The sequence below is a fragment of the Pundamilia nyererei genome, unplaced genomic scaffold, assembly GCF_000239375.1.
Source record: "Pundamilia nyererei isolate P.nyererei 1_Seehausen unplaced genomic scaffold, PunNye1.0 scaffold00049, whole genome shotgun sequence".
In the NCBI taxonomy this organism is placed as follows: domain Eukaryota; kingdom Metazoa; phylum Chordata; class Actinopteri; order Cichliformes; family Cichlidae; genus Pundamilia; species Pundamilia nyererei.
The window spans coordinates 3,285,732-3,303,696 of NW_005187450.1; the positions used below are offsets into that span (position 1 = coordinate 3,285,732).

General features: G+C 39.9%; 1 protein-coding gene across 1 annotated transcript in view; it reads right to left on the bottom strand.

Annotated features, from left to right (window-relative positions):
• Positions 1 to 453: 453 nt before the first annotated feature.
• kif5aa (kinesin family member 5A, a) overlaps positions 454 to 17,965 on the bottom strand; it is a 19,967-nt gene continuing 2,455 nt past the window's right edge. Inside the window, exons 2-29 of the mRNA XM_005733024.1 lie at positions 17,291 to 17,378; positions 17,127 to 17,200; positions 16,811 to 16,915; positions 16,567 to 16,615; positions 16,380 to 16,435; positions 16,197 to 16,284; positions 12,299 to 12,423; positions 12,039 to 12,143; positions 11,186 to 11,334; positions 10,353 to 10,501; positions 10,009 to 10,187; positions 9,725 to 9,793; positions 9,320 to 9,526; positions 7,891 to 8,037; positions 7,608 to 7,796; positions 7,294 to 7,411; positions 7,062 to 7,123; positions 6,400 to 6,509; positions 6,063 to 6,164; positions 5,871 to 5,931; positions 5,701 to 5,772; positions 5,068 to 5,172; positions 4,577 to 4,793; positions 4,310 to 4,484; positions 4,026 to 4,105; positions 3,822 to 3,861; positions 3,460 to 3,545; positions 454 to 2,996 (exon numbers count right to left, since the gene is read on the bottom strand). Coding sequence (XP_005733081.1) covers positions 3,467 to 3,545; positions 3,822 to 3,861; positions 4,026 to 4,105; positions 4,310 to 4,484; positions 4,577 to 4,793; positions 5,068 to 5,172; positions 5,701 to 5,772; positions 5,871 to 5,931; positions 6,063 to 6,164; positions 6,400 to 6,509; positions 7,062 to 7,123; positions 7,294 to 7,411; positions 7,608 to 7,796; positions 7,891 to 8,037; positions 9,320 to 9,526; positions 9,725 to 9,793; positions 10,009 to 10,187; positions 10,353 to 10,501; positions 11,186 to 11,334; positions 12,039 to 12,143; positions 12,299 to 12,423; positions 16,197 to 16,284; positions 16,380 to 16,435; positions 16,567 to 16,615; positions 16,811 to 16,915; positions 17,127 to 17,200; positions 17,291 to 17,378 — 3,000 coding nt within the window. The 3' untranslated portion in view covers positions 454 to 2,996; positions 3,460 to 3,466. The remainder of the gene's footprint in view (positions 2,997 to 3,459; positions 3,546 to 3,821; positions 3,862 to 4,025; positions 4,106 to 4,309; positions 4,485 to 4,576; positions 4,794 to 5,067; positions 5,173 to 5,700; positions 5,773 to 5,870; positions 5,932 to 6,062; positions 6,165 to 6,399; positions 6,510 to 7,061; positions 7,124 to 7,293; positions 7,412 to 7,607; positions 7,797 to 7,890; positions 8,038 to 9,319; positions 9,527 to 9,724; positions 9,794 to 10,008; positions 10,188 to 10,352; positions 10,502 to 11,185; positions 11,335 to 12,038; positions 12,144 to 12,298; positions 12,424 to 16,196; positions 16,285 to 16,379; positions 16,436 to 16,566; positions 16,616 to 16,810; positions 16,916 to 17,126; positions 17,201 to 17,290; positions 17,379 to 17,965) is intronic.

A 17,965-nucleotide genomic window follows, 5' to 3' on the forward strand; every position in this document is an offset into this window, starting at 1 on the left:
AAAGGAAGTTTCTCTGCACAGTGAGCTTCCATCACTTGAACAGAATTTGACAAATGTGTGTGAAGCCGGGTTCATACGGAGAATATCATCTAAACGACAATACAGTCGTTAGCGAATTGATCTATACTGACTTTACCATGACTCCACTGAGCATGGTTTTGGTGTTAGAGGATATCAGTGCTTCTCCACTTTTTTCCAACTTCCAAACGTCATTTTCATATCATTGTTTTTGGCAGAGGATCCTTCCACAGTGACTTCATTTCCTCTTCAGGTCAGAAACAACTCAAAGTCACATCAACCCATCTCAGTTTTCACACAGAACAGTGAAAAAACAAGTTGCTTTTCATTCCCCTTTAAAGATCCGTTTCCATCCACTAGGTGGCGCCATTTTCGTCTGTCAGTGTGGGACTGCCTCACACGCTTCCCAGACCCAAATGACTCGCTCCGACACACTCCTTTCTACAAGTTTATTGAACTTTTTACTACAACACATACAATATAGCATAGTGATGAGTCGATATATACAGAGATGTTTGCCCGGTGATTCTTCACATATTCATGTTGACGCTACACTATAGGCATACAGAAATAAATAAAACAAACATTTGTCTGAACAAAGAGCGTGCGCATTTCTTTTGCATCTTACTATGTCATCTGCACGCTATTGTACTTACAGGATTAACAATATATAGCACATGTATTTAGATATGTTCAAATCAGATAACAGGTAACAATATAGTACACACTCCCCTCTAAATTCTGATTTATTACACTTAAAACATGATGTCCAATAGAGGGTCCACAGTAGGGTCTGACCAGGAGATTATTACATTTTGAATGTAATGTGTGAGAAAAGAGATGTTGTATGTACAATTCTGTTATGTTAGAGTAAGATTTATCTTTTAATCCCCTTCCTTTGCTTAGCTTTCACTAGGACAAACGGATCTGATTGTTTATCAGCAGTCATATAGTTTTAAGTCTAGGGTTAGGAGGAAGACAATGGGGCTGGACCACGGTAGCTATGATTGGGAATGTGAAGCCCTGAGATGTTGTTAATGCCGGTAAAAGCATCAGGCTGAGTGGTGCTGTCACGAATGATCACAAACATGAGAAAGATTAGGGATCACACAAATGAGAACACTCCTGCTTGGATATTTTACATTGGGAACAAATCTGGTTATATTAAAAAAAACAAAAAAAAACACAAATAAATTAAAATAAAATGTAGGATTAATTACCCAGTAAAGTGTGACACCAGATTCACTTTAATCCCTTTTATTCTGCTAAAAGCATAAAATCAAACTAACATTTTCAGTTTTTACTGGTTTTATTCAGCGATTCACCTTCATGCAAAAACATCCACTTGTCCGTTACACGCCAAAGCAACGCTGCTTTCTTCCATCCTGATTGGCTGGTCAGGATTTCTCACAGAAGACTAACAGCACAACCTGTCAAAGTGCTCCAGACTGGTGGCTGCTCAGCTGGAGACTCACCTGCAAAACCTCCCCAACAGCTGGACTTTTGAAACAAAAATGAACCACTAAATAGAATCCATGGATTTGCCAAATGTTGATATGTTTTCACATCACGTTTAGAGATCCGAATTCAAACAAGGCCTGTAGAACTTTAAATTAGAAGATGTAAACAGCATCTTAATCTAAATGATTTTTGCGAGCCCCTATTTTAGCCCAGCTCTGATCCTGTGACAAGATGGAGACAGAAAATGGGCATGAATGAACTTATGGAAGAGATAACGACAGCTCTGATCAGACATTTCAATCTACTTACAGGTGGGGTTTTCTAAAGTTGCAACTTTCTGTAGAAACTCTAAGATCCGTCCTCATTCTGCATTTGCAAGGATGATATCTTATCATAAAGTTATAAGTTTATATAATAAGCAGCTCTAGAGGTAGTAGTTACAAATGTTTGCAGAGAATGTGTGTGAGTTTGATCATGAGAAGTCAATTCATATTAAGGCTTGGTTAGAAGACTCATAAAGTTTGACGTGGGGAAGGGGCCACATTAAATGGAACGTGGGCATCATTATCCAGAATGAAAAAGTGCATCAAAAGACTCCAACCTCATTGTATCCAAGCATTTACAAAAGGATTTCTCACTACAGACGGTTTGATTGAGCTGGGTTTCCCCTCACGTATTTTTTCTCTACTCATCTCTTACCTTAAAAGAAAGGATCCAGGTATCATTTTTGCAATATAATGTGTTTAAAATACAATGACAACATCAAAAAAAAAGTCTTGGACTCAGATTTTGTTATCAAAAGATAACCTAAAGCTCTGAAACCACAATCAGGATTAATGGAAACCCGCTCTCTCTTTCTGACATCTGTCGAAGTCGATCAGACTTGACTCGCAGCATACCAGCTCCCCGAATGGACTCATGACACAGGCAAAGATTGGAAAGCTAACCCGCTAAGTGACATGCACGCAGTGTGTGAGTCTTCTGTTACAAGCTGGTGTTGCATACTATACTCTTATTTATGACAGAGAAAAAGGTCATGTCTGCCTACAGTATGTCATCCATATGATGCCCTTAAGAAGATGTGTGCAGGGAGTGGGGAAGGCTGTGCATTCACACAAACAGTTGCTGGTCAAAAACCTCTACTGGAGTATACGGCACTATTATTTACAACATGTGTGTACTAACTGATCAGATATGGGGTCAGCCCCGTTTCAGTTCAACCACCCCGAGAGGTGATCAGCATCAGTGGCATGTGTTGAAAAATTGATTGCCTGGGGGCGTTCCTTGATTAAAAATATCGGATTTAATCCTGATTGAACTGAAAAGGACCGGACCCCAAACCTGAGGGCAAGTGTTCACCATTGGAGCAGGAAAGGGCTTCAACTAATTAGAAGACTACAGGGCTACAGATCTTGGTTGTCATCATTATCGGTGATGCAGTGCAGGGTTGAGGGGGCCAGGCTGCATGCAAATGGGAGGGGAGGGTCCGGTGGATGGGTACAGTGTTTGGTCATCTTCTGCAAAGAGACAGTAACAGGAAGTTAGAGTTCAGAGAAACAGAAGTCAATTCAAAGCTCTACTGATGATTAGGAACTAACTTTTAGGATTTTTTGCCATTAAAGCACATTTGTTGTGTTTGTTTGAACACATTAGATCAATATGATTATCATCTATTGTGCATCTGCAACCTATTATACAAACAGTAAAATAAACTTGTAGACTGATTTTCTCAGCTATGATACTCAAGTTTTACCCTGTCTACAGTGGTGGACTAGTTAGGAAGCAGGTGCAGTTGTAGCAAGGAGGCCATATGCTGACATTTCCTCCTCTTTCTAGGATTATTTTATCAGAATCCCTCAAAAATACAGTATACTGATGAGGTTTTGAGTTATGACTGTTAAGGTAGGGGATTTGAGAATGAAGTGTCAGCGAGTGTCTGCAGAAAATTGTGTTTATGACTCAGTAGACTTTGTTAGTTACCAAGGTATTAACTTGCAGCAGTCTCCTGCTGAATCATGTAGTGCCTGTTTGAATCATCCACCTCGCTGCCACAGTGAACTTCACTCCTGTTAACGCAGATACACAAAAACAACACTGCATAACCAAATATATATCATCCTTATGTACCATTTATCACTCCAACTGGTTCATCCAACAATCCACAAAAATCCACATTAAGTTAATTTGTGATTCTGGCCCAGTGTAAAGCTGGGATGCACAGTAGCCATCCTGTACTCGATAAGAGGTTAAGAAAATGGATTGCACTCAAACTGCACACACAATTAAATAAAAATAAGTAAAGCAGCCAAACTAACAAGAGAAACTGCGACTGATGTCCTCACCTGTTATCATTAATGTCTCTGCCTTCACTGATGCTGTTACCTGTTGGAAACAAGACATAGTTTTATCAGTTTGTTTGCAGTAGCATAAAAAATAAGAAAAACTGAGCTGCTGACAATATTTGTATTGTGTTAAAGCACAACTACCTGAAGTGCCATAGTAGGTGCAGGCAAACACGCACACACACACATTTAGATTGTACTTACCGTTGTCAATGTTGAGTGGGTAGGATTCCAGTATGTCCCCATTATATCTTCCTGCTCTGTAGCCCAGTGCTGTGGAAACTCTGTGGAAAACCCCACAGAAGAAACCATAGAGATGCACAATTATACATTTGGCCTCACATTCAGCAGAAAACTTGAACAAAACAGGATGCTTCATTTTTAAGATCAATGCAGATTCTCAGTGACCTTAAAAATCAATCATAATAATGTGTGTTTACTATCTACTATCTGCCTGGAAAAGATGAAGAAAACTGATTTAAACCCACGTGTTGTTCTGGACAGAGTTGGGATTGCAGCTGACACTGGTGGACTGCTGTGGTGTCACGTTACTCTGGAAGAGGGCATTGCTGTAGGTGTTGGCGTGTTCAGTAGCACGGATGTAGGCGTAGAACGGGTTGGTGGGAGAGCAAACGGTCAGCTGTTTTGGTCTCACTGGCTTAGCTGTCGGGATGAAAAAGCGATGTAAGACAGGGTACAGCTGCAAGGAAACTGGGTCACTGGGCTGCAGAATTAAGCATCAAGAAGTGCAGTACCGATCTGTGCTGCATGGGGACGCCTCATGGCATTCTTTGCCCTCATTGCATCTTTGATGCGGTCAACCTCCTGCTGGTAGCGACGACGGTCCATCATGGCGCCCTCTTTGGCATCCCTCAGTGCAGTCTCCAGGGCCTTAACTCTCTCAGCAGTAGACCGAAGACGTTTCTCCAGCTTTGGAAGCTCACAGCGCAGATCTGCATTGTCACGAACCAGCTGGAGAGAATTTTCAGTCTGATTAATTCATTCACAAACTGTGCCTTTTGGACATAACACAGTTCTGTGTATTCAAAATCGCATTCTATGCTATATGCATTAAGTTTCTGTACAAGAATGTGCAGCTTGTGCAGGATTTTAATTATCTTCCAAAACTGCTTTGTGGCTAAGAATCAAACCACCACAACCGCAACTGAGATGTAATCCAAGCCCGTCTGCAGCGCAGGTTTGCATCAGTAAAACTTGTAACTGCTCTCATTTCTGGATCATTCACCTGTTTGTGAACCTTTGTAAGCTGGTCCAAGTTATTCTCAAGAAAGGAAATCTTCTGCTTCTGGGTGCAAGACCCCCCGCTATCATCAGGTTCCATTTCGGAACTCTGCAGAGGAAAACAAAAAATGGAGGCAAAGGGTAAGATTTTATTTTGTCCCAAATGGCTGTAATACCTGCAGGGGTTAAGGCAGGCTGACAGAAGTTTTTCATTTAAATTTTAGTTAATCTACTGCTAAAAGAAGAGCTTAAAATTGGGTTTGAAGCTGTCTGATCTCAGCTCTCTGCAGGCCTTTTGTCCCAGCTGTTCTGCTTTTTTAAAAGCTTAAGAATTTTTTTTAATCAGTACAAACTTTAGTCGGAAAATTTACATGATCTGACCAAAAACACGAACAGTTCATTCCGTATGGCGACACCCAATATTGATTGTTTGACTAAATGCTTGTGTCTAGTTTTACCCAGAAAGGACATTTCTTCATGCAACATATCAAATATTGAAGGGGATTAGAGGGATTAAGGATGCTATTGTTTTTCCTACTCAGGTTTAGCAGGCAATATTAAGGTCACAGACCTCTTAAAACCCTCTTAGCGTGTTTTTAAAAAAAGAATTCCTTTCATTTATGACTCGATGCCTTACTTTTTTAACTCGCGACGTGAGGTCTTGAACGAACAGCTTGCGCAGGTTGTGGAGGGTCTGGAGTTCGCGGGCCTGGATGACAGACAGATGGAGAGGAGGTTAGATAGGTAGACATCTGTGGATGATGTGAAATATGAAGCAGAGAGGTAGTGATAGTCTGTTTTACTCACGACAGTCTCCTCCAGACCCTTCAAGTCCTGTTTGGTCTGCTCATGGCGCTCGTGCAGGAATCTGACAGAAAAAGCAGAAGCATCATTAAAGATAAGAATATGTCTTATCTTTATCATAACATATCATATTGATGTATTGTTTTGAGTGCACTTTATAGGAATCTGAGAACAAAATGACCCCTGAACACTTACGAGAGCTCCTCCAGGCGTTCGCTCTTGGTACTGTCCTGGCTCTTCAGGCGTTCGAAGTCAGCGCGGATCTGAGCCAGCTCCAGTTCCAGTTTGGAGTTACGACTGCATGTATGAGGTATAAAAACACAAACAAAAAAAAAAACACATGTTCAGAGACAGCAAGACAAACAGGAAACAGCATTAAAATACTTCATCAATACACACCAAACTGAATTGTTTTAAATATAACAGCAAATTTCTGTGTATTTTTAATATACTGTCATCTTTAACAATGTTAGCATGTAAGGAATAAGACATAAAAAACATGTATGTAAAACAAATAAAGAGGACTACAGACTCAGTGAGATCATCAATAATCCTCTGCTTCTCATTGATCTCATCCCGCAGGCGGGCCAGCTGCTTGTGGTGGAGACCACGGTGGGACTCTCCCTGATGACGAGGAGCTTTCTGGAAAAGGAAAAACAAAAAAGGAAGAGCGCCTCTTTAAAGATGCTGACCTATAAAATCTCACACTTTCAAAAAGAATGTGTTAAAATCCTGCACACACTGTTTGTGTCATTCACACATGTTGTGTTAAACTGTGCCCTAAATATGGTTTAAATAAAAGACAGAAAGAAAGAAAGAAAGAAAGAAAGAAAGAAAGAAAGAAAGAAGGAAATGAGACCACTGACAAACAACATGTGTTATATTATCATTATTGTGCTGCTGTCTTCAATTGGGACATCATTGCCCTTAACTAGATATGCTGATGATTAAGGACAAAAAGTAACACATCTGTTCTGAGAGTGCAATATTTACTTCAATCACCTTTGCATTAAAAACTGAAAATGAGCAAAAAGTCTCTGTTAAGCACAGTGAGCACGGTTACCATAATAGATCCCACTAAAAGTCCCAAAATACCAGGTCAGACTGGAATAATACTTTGAATGTGTACTGGACCCAATGTCAGAAATGTACTCACTGCTCTGCATTAAATTCTTTTCTAAGGAGGCTTCTTACCTTCACATTTCCATCCTCAGTCTCACCCTTCTCTCCATCCTTCTCCTCAAGCAGGGAGTTATCTTATAGAAGCATAAAATAACAAATTCAACCAGTATGAGCAATTTCAGCAAAGGTTTTAGTCACATATTAATATTTTTACACCATGATTTTCTGTGTGTGTGTGTGTGTGTGTGTGTGTGTGTGTGTGTGTGTGTGTGTGTGTGTGTGTGTGTGTGTGTTTCTGTGTTACCCTGGTCTTGCAGCTTGGCCAGCTCCTCGCTCAGGGAGTCGTGGCTCTCCTCCAGCTGTCTCTTCTTCTGCTCCACACTCTGCATGTACTCTGTCAGAGAGCGGATCTTTGCCTCATGCTGTAAAAAGACAAGTGTCGCCCCACCCCAGGACATCAGAGACATAATAACTCAATCTCTGCTAACAAGAACAGATATCTTAGATATATTATTTTCTACATTCTGTCTGTTTCTTTTTATCTCACGCCCACATATGTTCTCATAAATCATCAATTTCATTCTATTTTGTGATGCCTCATCATAGCCTATCTCTTACCTGAGAGATAAGGAGCTGGCAGGAGGAAAGCTCCCTTCCAGTCTCTTCCATCTTGCGGTGGCACTCCAGCTGCATGTTCTCCAGCTGACGGCAACGCTTCACCATGCTCTTCACCTCCGACTTGATCTTGCTGATGTAGAGGCGGGCCACAGTGAACTCCTCCTCGATTGCACCACTGATCTCCACTGGCTAAGAGTGAAAATGAAAGCAATATTTTTTTGTTAACAAGAATTTCTCCATCGGTGCTTGATACTCTAAATGAAACCTCTGTGATCGTGCTCACCAGCTTTATCTCCCCATTACCCACAATGGAGCTGAACTCGCTGAGGTCCCTCATTAGCCCGTTGAGGACCTCAGCTATGCGTTTGCGCTGCTGACCGCTCACCTCCTGCATACGAGACAGCTCTGCCTCCAGCTCCATCAGACTGGCCTGTAAAATAAAAGAAGGTGAGCACCTAAGGAGAACTAAAGCCTTTTAATTGCATCTGGACCTTCATTAAAAATACACAAATGAAAAATCAGCAGACTGGCTGAAAAACTTTGGGAGAAAGTCAAGATTAAGATTAGGATTTACTGTATGAGAGGAATACTAATGAGTCATACTCAAGACCACAGAGCTCTAAACTTATCGTATTGCTGTGGTGCCGCCTACCGTTTAGTGTGAGATACATTAAGGTCCATAAATACTTGGACAATGACTCAATGTTATTATGATCAGGATGTGATTGAAGTGCAGGCTTTCAGCTTAAATTTACCTAGTTCAACAAAAGCATTGCGTTTACTTTTTAGGAATTACAGCCATTTTTATCCAGTCCCCCACTTTCAGAGGCTCAGAAGTAATTGGACAAACTAAAATCATTTTAAACCAAAGCATTGTTTTTAATAATTGGATGAAAATCATTTCCAGCCAATCACCAAATGCTGTGTTTCCTTCCTTGAGATGCTCTGTCAGGTCTTTACTGCAGCTTCACCTTCAACTGCTGTTTCGGGTCATTATCCATTTGTATTGTGAAAGGCTGTCCAATCACCAGAGAGTATAGGCCTGTAGACTTTTGAATTCATTCAGCTACAGATATCAGCAGTCACATGATCAATAAACACTAGCGACCTGGTTCCACTGGCAGTCATAGCATTGGCCTCAGAGAGAATATGATGTGGCCTGAATCACAAGTTTGTTTCTCTCCTTCATACTTTAACTGATGGTTAATTTCATGGGTTTTCAGCCTAATTATGGCCTTCTTTACTTGCACTAAAAGCTCTCGGGACCTCGTATTGAGAGTTCCAGTGAAAAGCTATAAAATGTAATTCAACACTTGGAATCAGCGCCATATATTTAATCAGAAAAGTGAATAATGAGGGACTAGGCTTTGAAAAGGGGGTACTGTTAGTTTTTTTAAACTCTTGGCATTGAAGTTGAAAGTCTGCACTTTAGTGCCAACTAGGTTATTTAATTTTACATCTACTATGGTGATGTACAGAGAATAATTACAAAAATTATTTCACTGTTCAAAATCTTTTAGATTTAGAAATCAAACCATTTTTGACTCCTATACAACTCCTGCAGTGTTTTCCCCTCACAGTGCTGCTACAACAGGTGCTTGTCGCTGCAGTGCAACGAGGAAGCAAGCGGATCCTTCTGGTCCACCTCCTGTCTCTGAATTCAGACACCGTTCTGTTTGTCTCAGTAAATCTGTCGCACTCCAAACATTTACCATTTTCTGGGACAGTTGCTCAGCCAGCAGCTGGTTTTGCAGCCCCTTCTCCTCCACTTCCTGGCTCTTCTGGTCATAGTTGATGGCCAGTTCCTCCAGAGCTTGCAGCACCTCCTTCACCTCAGCCTTGGCGCAGTCGCTCTCCACCTGCAGCCTGCCGAGTTCAGCCTGGACTTTGTCCCCGTCACCCCTGGATGAGGCCAGAAGCTGAAGAATGGGAGGTAATAAAAAGAATGGGAGATAACAAGGAAGATAGAGGCAAATGTGGGCATTAAGGTAAGATCTTAGAAAGAAAACAAGCTGCTTAAAGCTTAAATTTTAGAATTAACAAGTATCCTCACACTCACAGCATGCGCACTCATACAGTGTGGATATGTTTGTGTGACTGAGTTTCTGTGATCTCACCTCATCCTGGTCCAGCATCTGCTGCTTCAGTTTCTCCACCAGCTGGCACTGAAGGTTGATCTCATCATCCTGCACACACATGATGGTATCATAAACACAAAAAGTCCATACTCGGTCACTTGGATGTCTCCAATATATAAATCAATAATTAAACATAAAATGGAAGTGAACAGGACCCCGAAAACATTTTGCTTCAATTATAAAACGTACACCATTGTTTTTACCATGCAAAACAGCTCAGAGCAACAGACTGAAGGCACTGTGTGAGGAAAGTATGCAAGAACCTTATCATCCAGCTGCTTATACAGCTTGCGTATCTCCTCCTCATACTTCTGCCGCTCCTCCTCAGAAATGCGAACCACAATGGAGGAGGTGTCATTGTCCAAAATGGGACGCTCCTCCACAGACTCGATACGGGTCACTATTTCCGACGTAGTCCTCTCAGTCTCGGGCACATCTTCTCCTAAATGGTAGGAAAAAGTGAACAAAGAAGACACATTACAATGTTGCACTTTAGTCTGTAATGTCAGCACAGAAGAGTTGAAGGTACGCAGCCTTGAAGCCCCCACCCCACACACACACCCCCACACCCCACCCGTCACCCACCAACACCTATATTTGTTCTGACCGTTTCTCCAGCGGTTGAGCTCCGACTCGAGCTTCTGAATGGTCTCCTTCAGGGTCTTGTTCTTCTCCTTCTCCTTCTCATACTTCCTCTTCCACTGCTCTGCTGTCAGCTCCAGGTTGATTGAGGCGGTGTTCCTGATGGTCTTGGCACTGTGAGAAAGAAAGGGCTGATTATGTTATGTTCAACAGTCCTACTGAGTCCAAAAACTGTCCAAAAACTCAGCTTTACCGTTGTAATATGACCCCAAGGTAACATGAAACTTAACAGTCACAAAAAGCAAATAATGCTTCACATTTTTTAAAATATCAGGTAATAATTTGGTCTTCAGATCCTTCCTTGGCTTTGTGGAATAAAAACAAACGTACAAGAGCCACATCAGTAGGTATCTGAGACTGTATTGTTTTTTTAGGTCATGCTCAAAATAGTTTGTTGCCCTGATTTTAAAGGATAATCTTCCCTGCTGAAAAATGTGACAACACATAAACACAGTATAAACACATTTCCTAGTTTACCTGCTATTTTAGGAGTTAAATTATCATATTTACCTGTTATTTTGTCCCTCTACTCCTTGCTGAACCTGAGATTGGACTATTTAACTATCATGTGTAAATCTACATTTGAAGTCAAGCATGAATATCATATCAAGTAGGTTAAGATGAAAACATGTTGCTGAAATCATGTTTTCCAGCGCTGCTTTTGAAGGGTTAATGTTGTATAACTACACTACTTCATGCTAAAAAATATGTCTGCATGTGAAGAAGCAAAACACATTTTAGTGGTTTAGAAATAAACATCTAACATGACGTGTGATTTAAATCCACAGAGGCATCTACCGTTGTCCAAACATCAGAGTTGACTTGGTCTCAGTATCGTTGTAGCTGGAGGGAGAGCAGCAGATGAACATGGTGGTGCGACAGTTACCGCCGAGGGAGTCCTGCAGGATGCGGGTCATTTTGCTGTCACGGTACGGCACGTGAGTTTTCTACAGGACAGAGTAGGGATGATGAGAAAGGGTGATTAGAAGAAAAGAGAAAAAGATCAAGAGAAAACCGAGCAACATAAAGCAAAGGAACTGCCAGAACACTGCTTCATTTACTTTTGCTTCTTGAGTTCATTTTAATCGTGCAAAAATTCATCAGCATAAATTCAGCAAACATTGCCCCTCAGCTTTTGGATTCTTAACCAGGACTGGAACTGCTTTTTAACGTGCCAGATTGGTTGTGCCATATCCAACTACTCTGAAAATTAGCAGGCATAGTTTTGGCATTTCATGGCCAAATCTGGTGAGCTGGCAGGAATGAAAGAGAAAAATCATGAGTGTGGGTACTGAGCAGGTCAACAGGCAGACAGTTGGTGTCCATGTGTGTTAGAAATGAGGTAAACAAAACACTTTATAATGTAGAGAGTGAATTACACATGTTTCAGTTTATTTAAAGTCACTAAATTCTAGAATAAAAATAAGGTTCACTGGTGGAAAACCTAATTATTCTTCTCTGTATTTAAATTTCAGTTTAATTTACTCCTTAAATATAAATCGTTCTTCTATGTTCCTAAAAAAGTTTAACATCGAAGTCAAAGGAGCAGGAGCCCAGCTTAAAAATACAAATCCTTTACTGTAAATCACAAACTGTTATTTTTGAGGCACACCGTCCCATGGAGATAGTGGAAAGAGTGAAAGTAGCTCACCGTGCCCTCAGCCAAGGCAGAGATGACATTTCCGAGAGCCGAGAGAGACTTGTTGATGTTTTTAGCCTCATCCAGGACGGCACCTGCAGCTCCGGTCTTACTGACCTGGATTAAAGAAAAACAGGGAGCGAATGAAATCAAAGAACGGAGAATGTGATGGAAAAACAGGCTTACTCATTACCTAAAACTGCAATGTAAACAAAGAATAATGTAAAATAATCACACAATAGTCATTACAAGCATTTACAAGTCTTTCATACCTTCTCACTGCCAGCCAGATCCACCAGGTACAGTTTTCCACACAGCTTCTGCTCCGTCTCCACGTGCTCCTGCTTGATGTTGATCAGGAAGATGCTGTGGCTACGAGAGCTGTGCTCATTCATGTCTACACAAACAACGACAACACAACATTCAGAGAAACATCCATTTTCTTCCGCTTATCCAATTCAGAGTCACAGGAGAGCTAGAGCCTAACACAGAGAGACAGCCAACCAGTCACACTCACAACTACGACCAACTGAGAATCAACAGTTAACCAAACTACACTAACTACAACTAACTGAGTCTATTAAGTAGAAATGCAGAAAATGGAATAAACAAAGGTCCTAGAATTGATTTTTTTATCTATTTAATAACTACAATACTGTGACTCATCCTTTCTGCTGATGGAAGACTATTACACTTCAGTCCTAATCATGCTTTAATGACCAACAACATGAATTTAAAAAATGTGGCTTCTAGATTTTTATCCAACATTTTGTTCACAAGTTGTCTTTGTACCAAGAAAAAATGTGTATTATGTGCTATATGTTATTATAACACAGCAACTCAGTCAAGGAATAATACTTTTGTGTTTTACACGATGGCTACTATGATATAAACCCCATTTTAGACAACTGAGTGCCACTAAAGTCACCGCAAAGGAACCCATCAGTAACACTGCAGGACTAAAAATGAACAGTTATTTAAAAACTACCATGTCAAAACCAAGCATGACCCAGAACCCAAGCTCATCACTGACTGCTGAGTCAAGAATTTGTTGGTGATAACTAATATAGCCCGAATTTACAAACAATGGGCTAAAAAGTTCTGGTAATTTTGTATACTGTATACTAAATTTGTATATTGTCTTCTCAGGCTGACTTCGCTTCAGGCATTTCAATGCATTTCATTCTCTAGGGCTCATCTCTTTATTTTTTAAATAACCAATCAATAAAGAGTAATTCAGGGGTGGATCTTAAATCTTTCACATTTTGTCAACCAGACCAGCCATCACTGCAGGACAGCGGTATCAGCATTTCACAGAGAACAGGCATCAAACAGCATTGATCTAAAAGCTTTTCGCCTCTCAGACGGAGTTCAGGTTTCTCTGCAGATGATATCTGAGGGCATGAGCTCAGCGCAGTGCTGAGTGTCGGCCCATCCAACTGTTATCAGCACACCGTTTTGCAGCACAGTGAGTCAGCAGCCATCGACAGGAAGCAGACAACACTGTGGTGCTCAGCATCACAGGCTATAGTAAGTCCTGTCCACTGCTGTTTCCACCCAGGCTGTTTTACAGGACAAATTGGTATAAATGATCATTTTTACCCTTTAAGACTAGTGGACACACTATATTTTGCTATGACTGATGTCTACATTCTTTTCATTTAAAGTGCCTCATAAGGAAATTTGCTGATTATCTCTCCCTCAAACAACCAATAATAAACAACAATAGAAAGTCCACACACTATTTTAACTTGTACTATGTACTGCTGTCATTAAGCTGCTTGAGGATGCTACATAGATAAGATTTAAAAAATGAGGAAAAAACAAGTTTTTGTCACTTTTTGTTTGAGTGGAGGAACTCTTCTGACAGAGCACAAGCTGCAGGTCAGTGGAAAGTGTGTGTGTCGGGTCAGACAGTGTTTTATTAGCCTGTCTACTAAGAGACTGCTCACAGATCAGCTCAAAGGATGGATGACTGAAGCCGCCGATACTATGGAAAAAGCAAGAAACTAGCTTTTTGACATGTACTCCCTGTTTTTATATTGGCAGCTTAAAATGATTTAAACTGTTTGAATGAAGAGACTTTGCATTTTGAAACAAAGGATGAGAAAAGGCTTATAGAGCAGAGCAGCACAACTTTTTGTTCTGCATCAGACTATTGATTTGTTTTTTCATGGAGGTTTTTAAGTCCATTTACTACATTATCACCCCAACAAACAGCCTTCAGCTTTATTGACTTTCCAGAAGCTTTGGACGTCTCAGGGCTCTATAAAGTGGCCCAAGATGCTTACCTCTGTATTAGCATTGAAAATGAGTGAATTAGATTTCTGGAATATTTTACCATGTTTGCAATCTGTGATAACTGCATACACAGACCTCTTATATTACTGTTTTTACAGGAATTATCATTTAACTGAATTTTTTCAGTTAGATGATAGAAAGTCTGTTTTTTTTTTACCCTTTTTTTCATTTGTTTTATCACATGGCATATTTAATTTATTTTATGATGAATGGGACTTTTTACTCTGACCTATTTTCATATTCTTGCTACACTACCTACATGCTGAGATCATCAGATTACTATTTACAAGAAGGCTGACTGCAGTTAATTAAAGGCACACACTAGGAAGGAGGAATGTTAAAAAAAAAGACAGAACAGCAGATTAAAATGTGAACGAATTTGTATTCTTCCACATCACTAGATAAAGTGTTTTTGACCAGAGTACAGCTCAATTAACTTTATAATATTGGTTTAACTGACATTCTCTGTTTTTAAAAAAAAAAAGCACTAGGATTGGAAAAATGTTGGCAAATGTTCTCCTGAAAAGTTGGAAATGATCACTTCTACACTTCAAGTATTCCATTTTAACAAGACAAGATGGCTGCTTTTTTAGTCCACGCTGTCTCCCAGATTTTTTCACATTTACAGCAAACTAATGGATCAACATACAAAGGTACTGCTTTATTTCTGAACTACAGACGATCTGCAGTAGGTGGTAGCTTAAAAATCCATTTCAATCACTTTGCAGAAAAGCCCATTTTCAAAAGATTTCACAGAAAGACTTTGTGTGTACTAACACACACACACACACACTGAGGCACAAAATGCATTAACTCTGAATGGCGGAGATCTGTGCAGGCTGAGATTTATAAGTGTGAAGCAGTGCTGATGTTTTTTGTTTGACACAGAATCCCAAAGCAGATCTGACCTCATTCTTTTTTTTTAGTCTGCAGTGGAGTTCAGCTCTGAGTCAGCACACAACCCACAGAAAAGCAAAACACACACACACACACACAAACACACACACAGTTGTGATTTTTTTGGAGCGATATTTATCAGCAGGGTTTCTTTATTATTGTTTAAATATTGCTCGGTAAAAATCTATACTGCTAAATATTTAAGACATACTTACAATCCTGCAGAAATTTTAATGTAATAAATCTCAGGGCTTAGTGGCAGTAAGCTCAGCTGTTATTTTTAGCTATTTTTATTATATACTGCAGTGAGGTTTTACGCCACGAGACTAAATAATCAGCTTCACCTGTAAAATCTGTATGTTGGACACATCAGTTGCTTACATTTTTATTACCCGACAACACAGGTGTGAGTCAGCAGCACTCAGGTCGATACAAAGTACTAGCATTACAGAAGAGGTCAAGTTATGCTTCCGGTGTTTTGGTAGTTTAATAGCACTAATCAAAGAAAACCAATTAAATTTACAGGAGGAGCAAAGTGCAGCAGCTCCTGATGCTTGTTATGACTTTATTAAAATAAAAATTTTCTTTCCCAATTTGTTATTGTCATACAAACCACTTCATCTCTCACAATTGCATCACATTATGAAATGCATATAACAGAACCTCATTTCTGCGAAAATGAGTGAGGCTTTTTGTGATAATGCACAATAACATGCTGATTACATAACACATTAACAGGCCACATGAACTCAGCTGCCATCTCATGCATCACTAACAAGTCCTGAGAGCTAATATTAGCAACAGTGAGAAACTAGAACTGGTATTCTGGTACGGAGCAGTAAGAAATCAGAAACGTTACAGAGTAAACATTCAGATTTGTCTTTTTGTTACAGTATTATATATAAAAATTATGGGGGGAAAACATCAGTCAGGACTGTACTACTCATCTGTAACGCAAAGATAAAGACTCACTAGTCACAGCAACGTGGCGGTTATTTTTGCCCTCATCAATCACATCCATAACTTCATCAGGGCTTGAAACGAAGCGCTCAGTGCATCCCTAAGGACAGGAGAGAAGAGAAGAGGAATAGGAGACAAGCATATTATCATTTACCTGATGCAGCCCATGAACAGATATTCAGGTAGGACACCTACCTTCACATATGGCACCCTGTTCTTATCCTCATGAACAGACAGGTTGGTCTTTGTCACTAAAAAGTAAATAAAGGAAAATCAATGACTTTTTTGGAGGATCTTTTAGAGCAAACGAAAAATGCTGCACTGGTTAATCACAGTGGTAAATCAAAATAAATTGACGTGAGTTATTTATTCTAATACTAACCGTCCAGGAGATCACGAATTTTATCCATATAGATCTCAAAGTAGGAAACCTGTTGGAGAAGAAAAAAAAGTTTCCTCATATGGGAAAAAAAAACCTTAAAGGAAATAATGGTTGAAACCGGGTTTCAACCCTGCAGAAAATCACTTATTAAAAGAAGGCGTGTCCAAACAAAGCGTAGCTCAGTGAAACAAAAACATAAACATAATACAAGATAAGACATCAACGCATGTAACAAATATGACACCTTGATATGGAATTCAAGGTTTTCATCCATGGCAAAGATGTGATTGAAAATGTCCTCGGCGATGCGAGGAATGATACCCATCTGGTGAGGGTCGTGCAGCTTGCCCTGCAACAGGAAATTGTGCATGTAATTACATGTGAGACACAGCCACACAGTAAATTCTAGTTTGATATATTTCCTTCATTATAATAATGCCTTTAAATTTCCATAAAATCTCTGGTAAATCACCATCCATAAGAGGAAAAATGGATATGTAACAAAGAATCAGCATAATAGCCCAATGCTAAAAAAAAAAGAACATTAAAAGAAAATTTACCTCCATAGTGTGAGTCTTCCCAGAGGAGGTTTGTCCATATGCGAAGATAGTGCCATTGTATCCACACAGCACATCTATAAGCAAGAAAAAACAAGAAAATGAGGTTACGCAACATGCGTTCATTAATTTGAAGAATTGTAATTTATTTAGCAGCTCATCCATACCTTTCACGATCTGCTTGGCACAGGTGTTGTAGACTTGCTCCTGGGTGGTGTTGGTTGGAAACACCCGATCAAACGCATAGGACTTTCCCTGCATAGACAAGGAACAAGAACAAACAGATCATAAAATCCTACTGAAGTACAACTAATGGTTCAAATGAATGCATCCTTTGTTCCCGACCAAGCATTAAGGAAGAATGATGGTGCATTAAAACATCAAAACTTTAATAAGAGTTGCTTTTTCCATGACATTATCCATACTATAACTGGGCCACATCTGTGAAGGAATGTTCTAAATTACTCACGTACAAATTAGATAACAGAGTCACCGAGTGCTGAGGTGCATAGTGCTTAAAAGTCTCTAACACTCTGGAGGTTTGGAGCAGTTACTAAGTCATTAATATCAGCACAAAACTGTGTGCCAGGAGCTTCGTGGGTTTCCATTGGCCGATCAGGTCCTGTGGGTGTACGTGTGTAAATCAAAGGTGAAACAGAGTCTGAAATGCAATTGTGTAAAAATGCCTCTTGTTGGATGTAAAATAGTCAGAGACATATTTCATCCTTGATGTAGCGTCTTCATATTACTGGCTGGGCGTACTGAAATGCTTCATTTCTAGCATCATGCTGTATATTGTACTACATACGAAAACTAAAATGTAAATATGAAAACTTCTAAGT